At 58.9% G+C, this 13,797-nt stretch overlaps 2 protein-coding genes and 2 non-coding genes across 18 annotated transcripts; 2 read left to right on the top strand and 2 right to left on the bottom strand.

Moving 5' to 3' along the window:
* Window positions 1,983-2,055, bottom strand: TRNAF-GAA. Its single transcript has one exon. It is a non-coding gene; the product is annotated as a tRNA-Phe (tRNA).
* TRNAN-GUU lies at window positions 2,177-2,250 on the top strand. The gene has a single exon. It is a non-coding gene; the product is annotated as a tRNA-Asn (tRNA).
* Window positions 2,367-9,197, top strand: NDUFS7 (NADH:ubiquinone oxidoreductase core subunit S7). Of its 4 annotated transcripts, none has more exons than XM_005661401.3 (8): window positions 2,367-2,523; window positions 4,093-4,126; window positions 5,305-5,373; window positions 5,666-5,780; window positions 6,934-7,113; window positions 7,203-7,249; window positions 7,993-8,081; window positions 8,955-9,134. In XM_005661401.3, the coding sequence occupies exons 1-8, from the start codon at window positions 2,382-2,384 to the stop codon at window positions 9,050-9,052; spliced, it is 774 nt and encodes a 257-aa protein (XP_005661458.2). In that variant the 5' UTR covers window positions 2,367-2,381; the 3' UTR covers window positions 9,053-9,134. The 4 variants fall into 4 exon arrangements, with proteins under 4 accessions (XP_005661458.2, XP_003354019.2, XP_020939912.1 ...); XM_003353971.4 differs by having other exon boundaries at window positions 5,663-5,780; XM_021084253.1 differs by adding an exon at window positions 3,298-3,492 and having other exon boundaries at window positions 2,440-2,523; window positions 6,934-7,249; window positions 8,955-9,197.
* GAMT (guanidinoacetate N-methyltransferase) lies at window positions 9,757-12,942 on the bottom strand. Of its 12 annotated transcripts, none has more exons than XM_005661394.3 (7): window positions 12,684-12,942; window positions 11,540-11,739; window positions 11,298-11,361; window positions 10,922-10,989; window positions 10,632-10,811; window positions 10,199-10,351; window positions 9,757-10,021 (listed from the first exon to the last, which is right to left on the bottom strand). In XM_005661394.3, exons 1-7 carry the CDS (start codon window positions 12,862-12,864, stop codon window positions 9,992-9,994), a joined length of 876 nt encoding a protein of 291 aa, XP_005661451.1. In that variant the 5' UTR covers window positions 12,865-12,942; the 3' UTR covers window positions 9,757-9,991. The 12 variants fall into 12 exon arrangements, with proteins under 12 accessions (XP_005661451.1, XP_005661454.1, XP_005661453.1 ...); XM_005661397.3 differs by having other exon boundaries at window positions 10,632-10,742; window positions 12,684-12,940; XM_005661396.3 differs by having other exon boundaries at window positions 11,540-11,685; window positions 12,684-12,940.

Raw genomic sequence — 13,797 nt, 5'->3', positions numbered from 1 at the left:
CCTAAGTCACTCTGCAACTCTGATTGGGTCCCTGACCAGGGAACTTCCATATGTTGAGGGTGTGGCCAAAAGAGGAGGGAAAAAAAACCTTCCGCCCAAGGCCACTGGGGCAGGCCATGGTGGGTTGGTGGGGGTCTGGTGATGCCCCAAATTGGCGCTGGGCAGTGTATTAGGAAGGCAGAGCAAATTGACCCGACTAGCCAGGTGAGGAATGTTCTAGAGGGGCCTGTGAGGTAGCCCCAGGCCCCCAAACCCCAGGAGGCCAATGTAGTGGGCTGCTTCTAAAGCATGAAAGGCTGGCCCATGGCTTCCACACCCCTGTCCACTACAGCCACAGCTTCCCTCCCTCTCCCCCCACACCGGGGTCGCCCCCTGGCCGTCCTGGGCTTTGCCAGCTGGAGTCACAGCTGGCTGCACCTCTCTGCATGGCCTCCCTGCTGCCCTGTGTCTTGTCCCTCCCAGGGCCTTCACCCCTGCCCTGATCACATCCTGCCACTCCCGGCCCACCCTGCCCTGAACCTCTTCCCAGCCAGACCCCAGACTCTGAGATGCTTTTCCTAAAGTCCCACATTTCTGCACAACTACTTCCTGGAACGGGGTTTTCCTTGCATAGATTTTGGCACTTTTTCAAGTTCACTTATCTAGAAAATTGACTAAAAGAAGTAATGCAGATGGAGAGAGTCTCAAATCACAGGGAAGCAAGTCTGTGTAATGTGGTCAGTCTCCCCATTCCCATGGCCAAACTCCAGCCCTTGATCCCCCTCCTGTCTTCCCTCAACCTCTCACTGGCCCTCTGGTCACTCTGTCCTGGCAGACCTGCTTCTGGTGGGCCCCTGGTTTCAGCGATCTCCTGTGCTGCCCCAGACTCTTGCCTCCCCCATCTGCTTCCTCTCCCCATCGTGCCATCAGTCTGACTACTGACCCCCTCCTAACCAGTGAGCCCGGCCCCTGGAGGCTGGAAACCTGGGGGAATTCAAGGACAGCTAGGCTGCTTTGCTGTCTCTTAAGGACTGCAGTGGCGTGTGGATCGGGGCTGTGGCATCTGCAGGCTGGTGGGGTGGGGGTGAGGGTCGGGGTGCGGGCCTCGGGACGGCTCCCAGGGGCTTGCAGGGCAAGGACCTTAGTGGAAAACAGGAACCTGAATAGAGGGGCCTAACTTGAGTTGTCCTTTAAGATAGATCCGCATTGGTCATGAATTGACATCAGTGTAAGAAGTTAACAGTAGGGGAGGCTGGGTGTGGAATAGAGGAACCGCCCCATACTATGTTTGCAACTTCTCTCTGAATCAAGCTATTCTAAACTACAAAGTTTATGTAATTAAAAAAAAAAGTCCAGCTCCACAGTATGGCCAGTTAAGGGAACTGTGAGGGGAGTCGGGTTGTGCCCTGTTCTTTTCTCCTGTGATTGTCATGGGGACGGTGACACCTCCCGGCACCCCATCTCCTCTTTTCAGGACCTCGGGCGCAGGGCTTGGCTCAGCATCCCTGCGCACCTGGCCCAGAGACAGCTTTGCTATCATCACCCGCGTTCACCAGTTCGATCCTGTTTCCCCACAGGTAAAACGGACAGAACAGGTCCCCAGCAGGACTGTCCCAATTAAACGACCTCCAAGGGGCCGGTGTTTTTGCAGACTCCGTTTTGCCAATTTAGGTGTGCAATAATGTTCGTTTTTACAGTAAGCATGGGTTCTAGTCCTACCACTTAAAAAGTATTGGAAATTGGGGTGGTGAAACGGGACGGAGGCGGGGGGCATTCGGGCTGGAATCATAGTTTTTTTTGGGCGGGGGTTACAGTTTGAGACCTTGTGCTGTTAAGTTCTCCTGCGTTGGCATAAACCAGCAGCTGAGCTCCTCATCTACAGAGTGGAGAATATTCTGAGAAGGAAAAGTCAAAATCGACCCTTTCTGGGTAAGGGAGAGCTGAGGGCAGCTGGATCAACAACGAGGCTCGTTGGGGGGCGGGGAGGCGGGTGCCAAAACACCTGCCGAAACCCGGGATCGAACCAGGGACCTTTAGATCTTCAGTCTAACGCTCTCCCAACTGAGCTATTTCGGCTGGGCGGCAGGGGTCGCCTCCGCCTCAACTCCGCCCCGTGCCGCTTTTGGCTGTCGCTCGAGCTGCCAAAGCGGGACGCGCATGCCTCGTAGGGTTGCACCTAGAAACTATTCGCAGCGCCGTCTCTGTGGCGCAATCGGTTAGCGCGTTCGGCTGTTAACCGAAAGGTTGGTGGTTCGAGCCCACCCAGGGACGGTTTTCGTTTTGTTTTGCCTCCCGAGTAAGAAAGTTGGCTAAGCTCCTGAATTTTTCCGAGATGCTCCCCGCCGCATCTCTGTTTTTTTATCCTGCGTGGGGTGTCCCGGGACGCGTGGGGGGGTGCACGGATGCGGAACGTCTCCACACAGGTTCCGGTTTCTGCGCATCGGCCGAGCCGCTTTGGGCAACGGCCCCGGATACCCGGAGCGCTACAGCGGACGGACCGTAGAGGTTGTCTGAAGGCCGAGGCCGAGATGGCGGCGCTGGCGGGTGAGCTGGTCCGGGCGGCGGGGTCGGGGTGGCGGCTCGCTCGGGGAGCCTTCTCCTCGGGGATGTGGAGGCCGGGGGTGACATAAACTCTCAGCCTCGGGAGAGCGCCAGGGTAAGGACTAAAGGGGTCCAGGCTCCGCCCGGGATGCTGCCCTTGAAGATCCCGGGAAGAGGGGGCGCGGGCTGTGCAGCCTCGGCAGACGAGGGAACTGAGGCCTGGGATGCTGCCCTTGAAGATCCCGGGAAGAGGCGGCGCGGGGTGTGCAGCCGCGATAGGCGAGGGAACTGGGGCCCAGAGAGGAGCCGCGAACGCTGGAGGTCACCCGGCCCGGCCAGGCAGAGGCGCGATCCCAGGGCACCCTGCCACTCCAGGAAGGGGACGGTCACCCGCAGAGCAGGCGTCCTGACCCGGGCTGCTTTGGGACCTTTTCCTCCTCCAATTAGAGAGTAAATGCATAGGAAGGAATCCCCAGGGTTGCAGAGGAAAGCAGTTATACTAGGAGACAGTTGTCAGGATACTGCCTTGAAGGCCGAATTCTAGCGGCTGTGTGCCTACTGCCACGATTTTGAAGGATTAAGGAGTGGGCAGGTTCCTTTACACGAAGATGGCTGCAGCCTCTATTTCACAGTTAGGAAACCACCCTCATTTCGGCATCAAACCAGCCTCGATCCCACTAATGCTGCTGTGGTTTGTCGACTACACTCAGAATTTAAGGAAAAGCCAATTTTTTGTAAGATGTTAGTAACAACAAAGAGGGTATTTCTCTTTCCTAGGCCAACTGGCCAGTCTACTGAGTCCTCACCAGCGGCCTCTTCCTAAGAATGTCTGATTCCAGAGACTAGAATTCCCTCACCTCAGAGGTGAAGGGCATTTACTGTGCCGTGAGCTTATCCAGAGCCCGAAATTTTCAGGTGGGGAAGCTGAGCTCAGAGAGGTCCAGCTCCGCACAAGAGTCTGGGGCTGCGCAGGTAACCTGGCTTCAGTGCCCAGTCTCTGAAACCCCAGAACTCCCAGCCCGGGACCTGGAGCCTCGCTGGTGGCACTGGGTTCCTTCACTTGACCAAGGCTAAGACAGAGACTGGGGGACACAGGGAGCCCTAGCATCAAGGGGGAGGCTGCACCACACATGAACATGTGAATGGAGATAGAACAGGGTGACAGGATCAAGAGGGCCTGGGGGGCTTGTATTATCCAGGCATTTGAGGCAAAACCTGGCCCATGAGAAGGGTCAGCCACATGCATGTGTGGCCAGGGTGCTCCAGGCAGAGGTAACCTCAGCAAGTGCCCTGAAGCAGGGGTGACACTGACATACCTGAGGAAAGGGGAGGGTGTGGAATATGGCTTTTCTTCTGTGGGCCGTGGGGTTTTAACGATCTGGTTCATATTCTGAAAAATCACTCTTCACTGAATGTTTGTTAAGTGGAATTTATATAGATGGAGGGTGAGAGGGAGGGTGTACCAGGCAGGGGGCCTGATGGGCAAACCCTGGGAGGCAGGACCCTCAGGCCAGTCCAGGCTTCTGGAGCTGCCCGCAACTCACTGCTGCCACCCTGTGGTTCTCTCTGCAGCTTCCGGCCTGCTGCGCCCGATCCTTGCTCTGCGGTGAGTGCCTGCCCAGGTCTCTGATCATGACCACCAGCAGTGAGGCTCTGGCTGGGAGAGCTCAGACGGGTCTGAGTGCCTCAGATGTGCAAGGGCCACTTAGCAGCACCAGGCAGGGGGCCACCTGTTGAAGGTCATGTCTCGAGTCAGAGGCAACACGGGCTGGTGCAGCCTAGATCCAGACTTGTGGCCCTAGTGCCCCAGAACTCGGTTGTTAGCTGTCGCAGGAAGGTAATCTGGGCATTGGCTTAACTGGCAGCCCCATGCAGGCTTCCTTGGGATGGGAAGGCTAGGGGCTGCCAGGCCCTCCGTGTGGACAGAGCCCAGAGATTGAACCCTGGCCCTGTGGAATCAGGGACTTGGGAACCTGAGGGGAGCGTCTTTTTTATGGAGGGGAGTCAGGGCTCTGAGGAGGGCATGGGTTTGGGCTGACTTTGTTTTGATAAGGTTTGTTTTTGGGGTTTTGGCCGAGGCACACAGAAATTCCCATCCCAGGGATCCAGTCTGCCCCATAGCTGTAACCAGGGCCACAGCAGTGACAACACTGGATCCTTAACCTGCTGAGCCACCAGGGAACTCCAAGGCTTTTTTCCTAGGAACAAAATACCTATTCACATAAAGCAAAGGGAAAATGGGGGAAATGAGAGAAGTATAAAGTGAAAACCAGGAGTTCTTGTGCCTCAGTGGGTTAAGAGCCCAATTAGTATCCATGAAGATGTGGGTCTGATCCCTGGCCTTGCTCAGTGGGTTAAGGATCCAGCACTGCCTGAGCTGTAGCGTAGGTCACAGATGTGGCTCAGGTCCCATGTTGCTGTGGCATAGGCTAGCAGCTGCAGCTCCAATTCCACCCCTAGCCTGGGAACTTCCATATGCTGCAGGTGTGGCCCTAAAAAGGAAAAAAAAAAGAATGAAAGAAAACCAGTCACCTTCTAAATCAGGGATCAGCAAACTTTTTCTGTAAAAGGGTAGATGGTAAATGTTTTTGGCTCTACCTCTGCAAAAACAGCCAGATTTCCAGGAAGTGTGTGTGTGTGTACACGTATGGCTCTGTGGCTGTGTCAATAAACTTTATTTAGGGAAATTGGCAGTGGGTGGGATTTGGGCCCTGGTCAGTTTCCCCATCCCGGCCCCAGGGTAGCTCCCTGGCCCCTCTTCACGTGTGGTCCGTCTTCCATCAGCTCCAGCATGGGCGCAGCTGTGCAGGTGCGCTTTGTCCATCCGAGTGCGGCCACGGACAGCCCAAGCAGGTGAGGCCAGCCTTTCCCTGGAACCCGTACACCCTGAAGCCCTGCCCCCCAGCACAGCTGTGGCCTGTGGCAACTTGGGTCCATCACTTGGGTCTTGTTGAGGAGGCATGTCCTGCCCCAGGCCTGGGTGTGGGGCTGCTGCAGCCTCCAGCCCCAAGGCTCCTGGAACCCACTTGGACACTCTGCAAGGCTGCTCGGGGCTGGGCGGGGCCTGTGGGGGTGGACAGCTCCCGTCTCCTGAGCTGCCTGCCTAGCTGACACCTCCCCTCGCTGTGTGTCCCTTGCCCAGTAGCCAGCCTGCTGTGTCCCAGGCCGGAGCTGTGGTCTCCAAACCCACCACACTTCCCAGCAGCCGGGGCGAGTATGTGGTGGCCAAGCTGGATGACCTCGTCAACTGGGCCCGCCGGGTAAGCCCCCACCCTATCCTCTTCGCCCTGCCTGCTGCCTGCTCACCCATGCTCACATGCGGCCGAGGAGCAGGCGGGCTCCCCGGGGTGCCCTCCCTGTGGTAGGTCCCTGTCCCCCATCAGCTCCTGGCCTGGCTCCCCACCTCTCCCTCGACCCCCAGAGAGACACCCCACCTCCCTCCCTTCATTCTCCCTGTTTTCTGTTCATCCCTATTTTCTCTTTTAACCTAAAAGTCACTTTTTAAACTAGAAATGCTGGATGAAAACAGCTCCTTCCCAGCAAATATCCAACCCCAGCCCCCAGCCCTGCCCAGCGCTAGCCATGGGGCAGTCTGCATGCTTGTGTGCTTGTCCATGTCGCCCACTAGACACGTGTCCTCTAAGGACAGTGGCTCCTTTCAGTGCCCTTGGGTGTCAGGCTGGTTAACAATCCTCCATTGACGGTCCAGTCCCAGGGCTCGGTCCCTCCAGGCCACAGCCCCACAGTGGTGATGTTTGCTGCGTCCGTGCACTGTGGGGCCCCAGCCCTGTCACCTGAATTAGGACATCTGTGGGGCAGCAGGGAGCTCAGCTAGATCCCAGGCTGGACACTGACAAGCAGAGGAGGATAGCAGGGCAGGGGATTGGGCACCCTGGGATGGGAGGAACTGTCAGAGAGCATGCAGGAGGGCTTCCTGGAAGAGGTGGTTGTGGAAACACATCCTCACGGGGGTGCTGAGCCCCAGGACCTAGCTTTGTGCCCTTTTGGCTACTGGGCACTCAGGGCAGCAAGTGCCCCTGTTGGAAGGATGACATTTAGGAGCTACTAGGTGACGTGCATTGTGTTTCTAAAACTGATTTCACTTAGTTTGGATTTTGGTTTGTCTTGGGGTCTCCTTGGTAATGTAACCGCTGGGAAGTGTTGACCCACAGGCCTAACTCACTTTGCTTTCCTATTGGGCAGACCTGGGCCGGGGCAGCAAACTCAGGCCAGTGCCAGGCATCCAGGGGGGCCTTCAGGGGCTGGAGGTCACAAGGTTGCTGTGGGAAGGGAGGCTCACATGTCCATCAAGAAAGGCTAGAAATCTGGATTTTTCTAGGTGAAATCACCTCCTTTCTTTAAACACAGTGGGCCAGTCCACTCCCTGGCTGACCACCCCGCCCTGCCCCGCAGAGCTCCCTGTGGCCCATGACCTTCGGCCTGGCCTGCTGTGCCGTGGAGATGATGCACATGGCAGCGCCACGCTACGACATGGACCGCTTTGGCGTGGTTTTCCGTGCCAGCCCACGTCAGTCTGATGTGATGATCGTGGCCGGGACGCTCACCAACAAGATGGCCCCTGCACTCCGCAAGGTGGGCCTAGCCCTGTTCCCCCAGCTCCCCACCCCCCAACACCCACCCACCCCAGGCTCCAGCCGCACACAGACCCCCGTCTCTTCCAGGTCTATGACCAGATGCCAGAGCCTCGTTATGTTGTGTCCATGGGGAGGTGAGTGCCTGGTGGGGCAGGGGCTCTAGTGACATGCTGACACGTCTCTTCTAGTCTCCCCGGTGCTTCTTTTGGATCAGAATTATCCAGAATGTGCCTTCTTGTCCAGTTACAGTCACTCCCCCACCCCAAAAGCCCAACTAGTTTGGGTCTGTTTCTCCACTTTGTGACCACATGAAGGACGCCCTGCTCTGTGGGTGCTTTGCATCCTCTTCACCATGTAGCCCACACGTTAGTTTCTTCAAATCGTTAAAAGCTGTTTGGTCACTTAGTTGTTTCCATAGAGGCAGAATTCACATACTATAAAGTTTACCCTTTCAAACAATGCAGCTCTGTGGGTTTTAGTACATTTGTGCTATTGTGCAACTTATCACCTCTGTCCAATTCGAGAACATTGCATCTCCCCAGAGAAGCCCCATCCCCATCAGCAGTCAACCCCACCCCCTCCCCAGCCCCAGCAACCAGGAACCCACTCTGTGTCTGTGGATGTGCCTGTTCTGGATGTTTCCCATCCACGGAATCCCACACTGTGTGTCCTGCCCGACCTGGTCCCACAGAAGATCTCAGGTGGCTGTTGCCTTTCTTGTGACTTCTGTGTCCCAGTCTTGCCCTTTTCTAACCACCCAGCACTTACTTGCCATTGAAGGTGGGTGCAGGTGGGGGGCAGGCAGCGAGGATGGAGGGAGGCCAGGTGGCTGGGGTAGCTCGGAGCATTCCTCATACGTGGCTCCCCTCCTCAACAGCTGTGCCAACGGAGGCGGCTACTACCACTACTCCTACTCTGTCGTGCGGGGCTGCGACCGAATCGTGCCCGTGGATATCTACGTCCCAGGTGAGCTACCCGCAACGGGAGCCCACATGGGCCCCTCGCCCAATTTATAGAATCCCCACATCCCCACTGAGACAGTCCCTCTGCCTTTTAAGAATGAACAGGGATTGGAGTTCGTGGCGCAGTGGTTAACGAATCCGACTAGGAACCATGAGGTTGCGGGTTCGATCCCTGCCCTTGCTCAGTGGGTTAACGATCCGGCGTTGCCCTGAGCTGTGGTGTAGGTTGCAGACGCGGCTCGGATCCTGAGTTGCTGTGGCTCTGGCGTAGGCCGGTGGCTACAGCTCTGATTCAACCCCTAGCCTGGGAACCTCCATATGCCGCGGGAGCGGCCCAAGAAATAGCAACAACAACAAAAGACAAAAGACCAAAAAAAAAAAAAAAAAAAAAAAAAGAATGAACAGGGAGTTCCCTGGCGACTTAGCAGGTTAAGGACCTGGCATCTTCACTGCTATGGCTCTGGTTACAACTGTGGCGTGGGCTGGATCCCTGGCCCGGGACCTTCCACATGCTGCAGGTGTGGCCAAAAAGGAAAAAAAAAAAAAATGAGTAGATTGAGGTCCAAGAAAAGTGACAGCCCAGCGTTTCCGCCCGTGGAGCCTTCCCCTTCACCCAGTCCATTCTGCTCCCTCCAGCCTGCCCCCACTCCTCTCTGAGGGGCCTTACCAGCAGCCAGTGTGGCCTGGGGCCAGCAGGCAGCCTGCACTTGTCCTCTGGGGCCCCGAGCCATGTCACATGGTAGCGCATGGACAGGGCATCACAGCCCAGGAGGGGCAGCCTGGGCCTTCCCACCTGTCATCTCCTTAGCTAGTTCTCCTAGGTCTTCCCTGCAGACCTAAGGAGGGGCAGGGGGACTGAGATGCATCCTGCTCCCAGGCTGCCCGCCCACAGCCGAGGCCCTGCTCTACGGCATCCTGCAGCTGCAGAGGAAGATCAAGCGGGAGAAGAGACTGCGGATCTGGTACCGCAGGTAGTGCTGGCCATCTGGCTGCCTTGCGGTGTCTGTGTGGGCGTCATCACGAGAGGCGGTCAATAAACCTGATAAACCCACGGCCAGCGCTTGCCAGCATGGTATGGGGGCCAGGGTGGGGGTCTGGGAGGTAGGTAGGTGAGTGCTGCCGGGCAGGCTCAGTGTCTGGTGCGTGGAGACATGAAGCCCCCAAGGTGGACGGCCAGGCCTAGTGAGGCCCAGCTGGGAGCACCCACCGTGAACAAGGGGCAGGGACAGGTCCAAGCACTGGTCAAGGGTGAAGCAGACAGCACTGGGGTGACCACCTGGGCACCATGGCCCAGGGCAGATGGGAGCCAGGGTGTCTCTGTCCTGAGGCTGGAGGGGGCATTGAGTCAGGAAACAAGACACTGGACAGTCGGGGGTCGGAGTTCAGCTTGACTGGGTGGGACCAGAGGCCCTCCTAGGTGGCTTGAGGACCTGGACCTGGGGGCTGCCACCTGACCTAGTTCCACCTCCTCTGGGTACCCTAGATGCCCATGGCAGGGCGGGGAGGGCATCAGTTATTGATTGGCAGTGTCTACCCTGGGCATGCCTGAGGTCAGAGGCAGGCTGAGAGACTTGGGAGTGGAACAGCCACTGTCTCCCTGAAAGTCTGTTTAGTGGGTTTCTTTCTTTTTTTTGGAAACACAGGAGAGTAAGTGAAAACACAAATTTGTGTCCTCCCACTGATGGCCAAGCTTACTGTTAGTGTTTATTTCATCCTCAAGCCCCCAGGAGGACAGTAGTGGTGATCCCACTGCAGGGGTTGGGGAAGCTTGCTGGCCTCACGCAGCTGGTGTGGGTCTGGACAGCGACGCAAAAGGTCAGAGCCGGCGCTCCCAGCCTCGAAGGCACTGAGTTGGGGTTGGGGATCCTGCAGCCCAGAGCCCCCAGAGTGGTGTGGGCAGCTGAGCCAGAGGGCTCACTGCTTAGTGACCAGCGGTGTAATCATCTGCGGGAAGGCATAATAGCGGCAGTCGGCCGGTGGGACCAGCTCCATGACCTGTGTGCGGATGTTCTCCTGCCTGAAACCTGCCTCCAGCAGGGCTGGCACCTGCGTCTCCTGTCCAGAAGGAGGTGCCAGTCACTTCCCAGGCCCTGGGGTCCCCAGAGACACCCTGCCACCTGCCTTTCCAAGGCTTCTCGCAGGGGGCGCTCCTAGGAAAGTGCCGCAGCCAGGCCTGGCGGGGTGGGGTGGGGGGTTCCTCTCCCGGGGTCCAGATTCCTGGCTGTCAGGGCATCCCCCACACATCCTCACAGATAGAACCATGCGGTCAAAGGCCTGGGACAGAGACATCCCTGGTAGAGAAGGGCAGAGGAAGGGGATACTGGGGAGCTTGGGCTGAATCCCTGTATCCTGAAGGCACTGGGGAGCCACCGAAGGCCGCCGAGCTGGAGAGAGACCCTCCAGGTTCACAACTGGAGACTCACAGTTCCTGGGCCAGGGAAGGCGAGGGACCCCCCCCCTAGATCACAGCTGCCTCCCCACCCAAAATCGCTGCCTTAAATGGGTGGGACAGGGCAGGGACCCGCAGGGAGCACCCAGGCCCAGTCCACAGCACCTGGAACATGGTGGTGATGTCCGAGTACTTGGACTTCATCAGCTCGCCCCAGGAGGTGAGGTTGCAGTAGGTGAGGACGCCCCCTGGCTTCAGCAGGCGGAAAGCATGTTCCTGGGAGGGGGCAGTGGTCAGGAGGGAGGTGTGGGCAGAGGCATTCTCACAGGGCCTTCTGTCCTTGGACTCAAGAGAACAGCAGGTTCTCTTGAACCAGCAGGAAAGGTGCCCCCCTGGGCCGACCCCCGACCCTGGGGCTGGCGGGCGGACTCCCGTCTCACCGCAAGTGGTCCTACCCTGATGAAGTTGAACTGGTGTGTGTGCCAGGTCTCCTCAGACAGCGGGTACGTGTCATACAGGATTCCTGCTCAAGATGACAGAAACCCTGTGGTCAGGGCCAGGTGGCAGCCTCCTCAGAAGAGTGGAGGTGGCCAGCGACCCTAGGGTTTACTGTGCTGCAGCCACCTCTACTAGTCGCATTTGGCCATTCCTTGAAGTGTCCACACACCCAAGTACCAGGCCATTGTGTGTGTGTCTGAACCTGCCCCCTAGGCTCTGCCTCCCCAGTGATGCATCAAGGCACTGGGGCTTCAGAAGCAAGCAGAGGAGGGGCTGGCGGTGGAAATCCAGGCAGAGCTCTGTGCCCCCACCCAGCTCCCAGAGCCCCCTCACCATCGAAGTGACTGTCTGGCAGGGTGGGCGCCACCTCCTCCCACAGGCCTTTCAAGGGAACCACCTTGGGGCAGGGGAGGAAAGAGAGAGAATGCTGAGGGTCAGAGGAGCCCAGGATTTCCCCACCTGTTGTGAGGGAGGGGGCAGAGAGACCCCCAAGAGAAAAGACCACCTCCCCTATGACTGTGGCTGCTCCAGGTCCCCAACCTTCTCTGGGGGCAGAGCAGGGCACAGGTGGGCACCTTGTGTGGCTGCTGCTGGGCCCAGTCCTGGAGCCGCTGGAAGACGCCGTCATTGCACTCGATGATCCAGTGCTCGTCGATGGCACCCTCCTGCACCTTAGTGGCTGCGATGGCCATGCCAAACCCCACCTCCAGGACCCGGCCCCCTGGGCAGACAAAGAACCCAGGCATTACACGCCTCCCGGAATTGGGGAGGCTGCCTGGAGGAGAGGGCATAAGGGCAGGGCTTTGGCAGAGAAACATTTGCCTCAAAGACTAGACGACACAGCATAGCAGAGGTGGGGGGTGGGATAGAACACAGCAGCCCTGAGAGGGAACAGTGTTCAGGGTGGCCTGCCAGGGAAGCCACAGACTGGGCTTTGGGGCAGGCCGGTGGGGAGTGGGGGGTGGGGTCAGACCCTGGACTTTGAGCCCCAGCCCATGCTGTTTGCACTGACGGCGCTTATCTTCGATGTGGGCACTTCCCACCCCTCCTCAACAATGAAGTTAACAGAGTTTGGGCAAGGGAGTACCAAGATTCAAGGCCTGGCTGTGGAACAGGAGGGGGCAGGGGTTGATCCTCATTGGGTAAAAGGCAGAGGCGGAGAGGAACGCCCTCCCCAAGCCGGGACTCCGGTTGTGCCCATTTGCCAGATGGAAACGCAGAGGCCCAGAGGTGGCACTCCTGGCCTCCGGGCTACCTGGGGAGTCCTCAGCACCCTGTGAGCTCAGACACCCAGTGCAGGACGACCCCTGACAGCTGACTCCCGGCCTCAGCTTTCCCCGAGCTATTCTTAGCCGGTGCCCGGCTTCCCGCGACTCCTGGGCCAGAGCATTCCCCACGTGAACCTGGGTAGCACCTCGCCAGGTCGCCACCCCCGTCTCCGACCTCGCGCGGGGGGTGGGCAGCTGACTTCCGCATCTGAGGATCCATCCCCCGACCCAGACCGTTTCCATACCGGGGTCGGGGCGTCACTGCCCCAGGACAGGACGTTCTCTGGACTCGGGGAGCCTAGAGAGACCCGGGACTCCCCTGTTGCCCCCCGCGAGGAGCCCCATTTTCCAGGCGAGAAAAGAGGCACATAGAGGCTCCTATGTGCGTCGCCCGAGAGCAGGTTGGCGTCGGGTCCGAGCGGCCCCGGCTCGCCCGCCCCGCGAGGGCTACCTTTGGAGGCAGCGACGGCCGCCAGCGCGTGCATGTAGGGGGTCTCCCAGCGCTCCATCACCGGCTTGCCCAGGATCTGCAGGTGCGTGTCCGACGCGTCGTAGGCCGCGGGCGCAGCTCGCCATGCGGGGCTGCAGTTCTCGCCCGGCGCGAAGATGGGGGTCGCGGAAGGGGCGCTCATGCTCCCTGCTGGACCGCTCGCCACTGGAGCTCCGAACGCGCAGGGCTGTGTCCCTGCAGGGCCTTCTGGGCTGGGGGCGGGGCGGGGCGGGGCGGGGCGGGCCGCGAGCCGACTGCGGGGCGCCCAGAGCGGCCCCTAGCGGCCGCGGCGTGGAAGGCGGCCCGCGGTGGATCCCCGACGCCCGCGACGCCCCCTCCTCGCCGAGCCTCTGGCGCCTGGTGAGGGAAATGGCACCACCCTCAAGGTCCGCACCCTGTCTCTCTGCTGCCTCGGTGTCTTCATCACTCACCACCGCGAAAACAGCCTCCTCCTCGCTGCCGGAGCCTATGGATCTGACGATCGTCCAAGTGCTTTAGGTATTTAAAATCATTTAACCCTCAGAGGTGCTGAGGCGGGTTCTTTTAAGCCTCTTCGTTTTACAGGCGGGGAAACTAGGCTCCAGAAGCAAAGCTGACAACCTCATGGCCATGACCGCAGAGTGTGGAAACCCAGGATAAACCTCGACGACCCCCACCCTGATCACTAGGCGGACCTGCCTCTCCCCTTTTACTCCCCCAGGTGGCCTGAGACCCCAGAGGACCCCAGGGCTGGAAATGAAACGACCATCCCAGCCCTCTCGAGCCTGCCTGCGCAGCTGGAGGGTCAGCCCCTGGGGGTCAGCTGTGTCCTTTGCCTGCCACCCCTGTGACTGGCCCCCAAGCCAAGTTGGGTTGGCTCCAGGCTCTGAAATGTGACTTCTTTCCCATCTGTCTGCACAGACACCCAGCTGTGAGCCCAGAACACCATCCCTGCCAAGTGCTTTGCACAGCCCCAGGAACACATGGGGAAACTGAGGCCCTAGAGGCTGAGGTCACAGAGTTTGCCCTGAGGCAACCCTGCCCCTCTATGCCCACCTCTGGATGGCTACTCCAGACTCCTCCCCTCCCCCCTGCA

This window comes from Sus scrofa, chromosome 2, assembly GCF_000003025.6.
Source record: "Sus scrofa isolate TJ Tabasco breed Duroc chromosome 2, Sscrofa11.1, whole genome shotgun sequence".
Classification (NCBI taxonomy): Eukaryota; Metazoa; Chordata; class Mammalia; order Artiodactyla; family Suidae; genus Sus; species Sus scrofa.
This window is presented reverse-complemented; position numbering and strand designations above follow the sequence as displayed.

Bases quoted from the DNA above. Each gene is read 5' to 3' on its own strand.
- NDUFS7 (XM_021084252.1), top strand. From the start codon at position 5,312: ATGGGCGCAGCTGTGCAGGTGCGCTTTGTCCATCCGAGTGCGGCCACG. The intron at 5,374-5,662 runs GTGAGGCCAGCC...TCCCTTGCCCAG, and splicing joins GCCACGGACAGCCCAAGCAG to TAGCCAGCCTGCTGTGTCCC. The intron at 8,082-8,954 runs GTGAGCTACCCG...TCCTGCTCCCAG, and splicing joins CGTGGATATCTACGTCCCAG to GCTGCCCGCCCACAGCCGAG.
- GAMT (XM_005661394.3), bottom strand. From the start codon at position 12,864: ATGAGCGCCCCTTCCGCGACCCCCATCTTCGCGCCGGGCGAGAACTGC. The intron at 11,362-11,539 runs GTGCCCACCTGT...CCCTGCCCCAAG, and splicing joins CCCAGCAGCAGCCACACAAG to GTGGTTCCCTTGAAAGGCCT. The intron at 10,022-10,198 runs GCAGGTGGCAGG...GCCTTCCCGCAG, and splicing joins CTGCGAGAAGCCTTGGAAAG to ATGATTACACCGCTGGTCAC.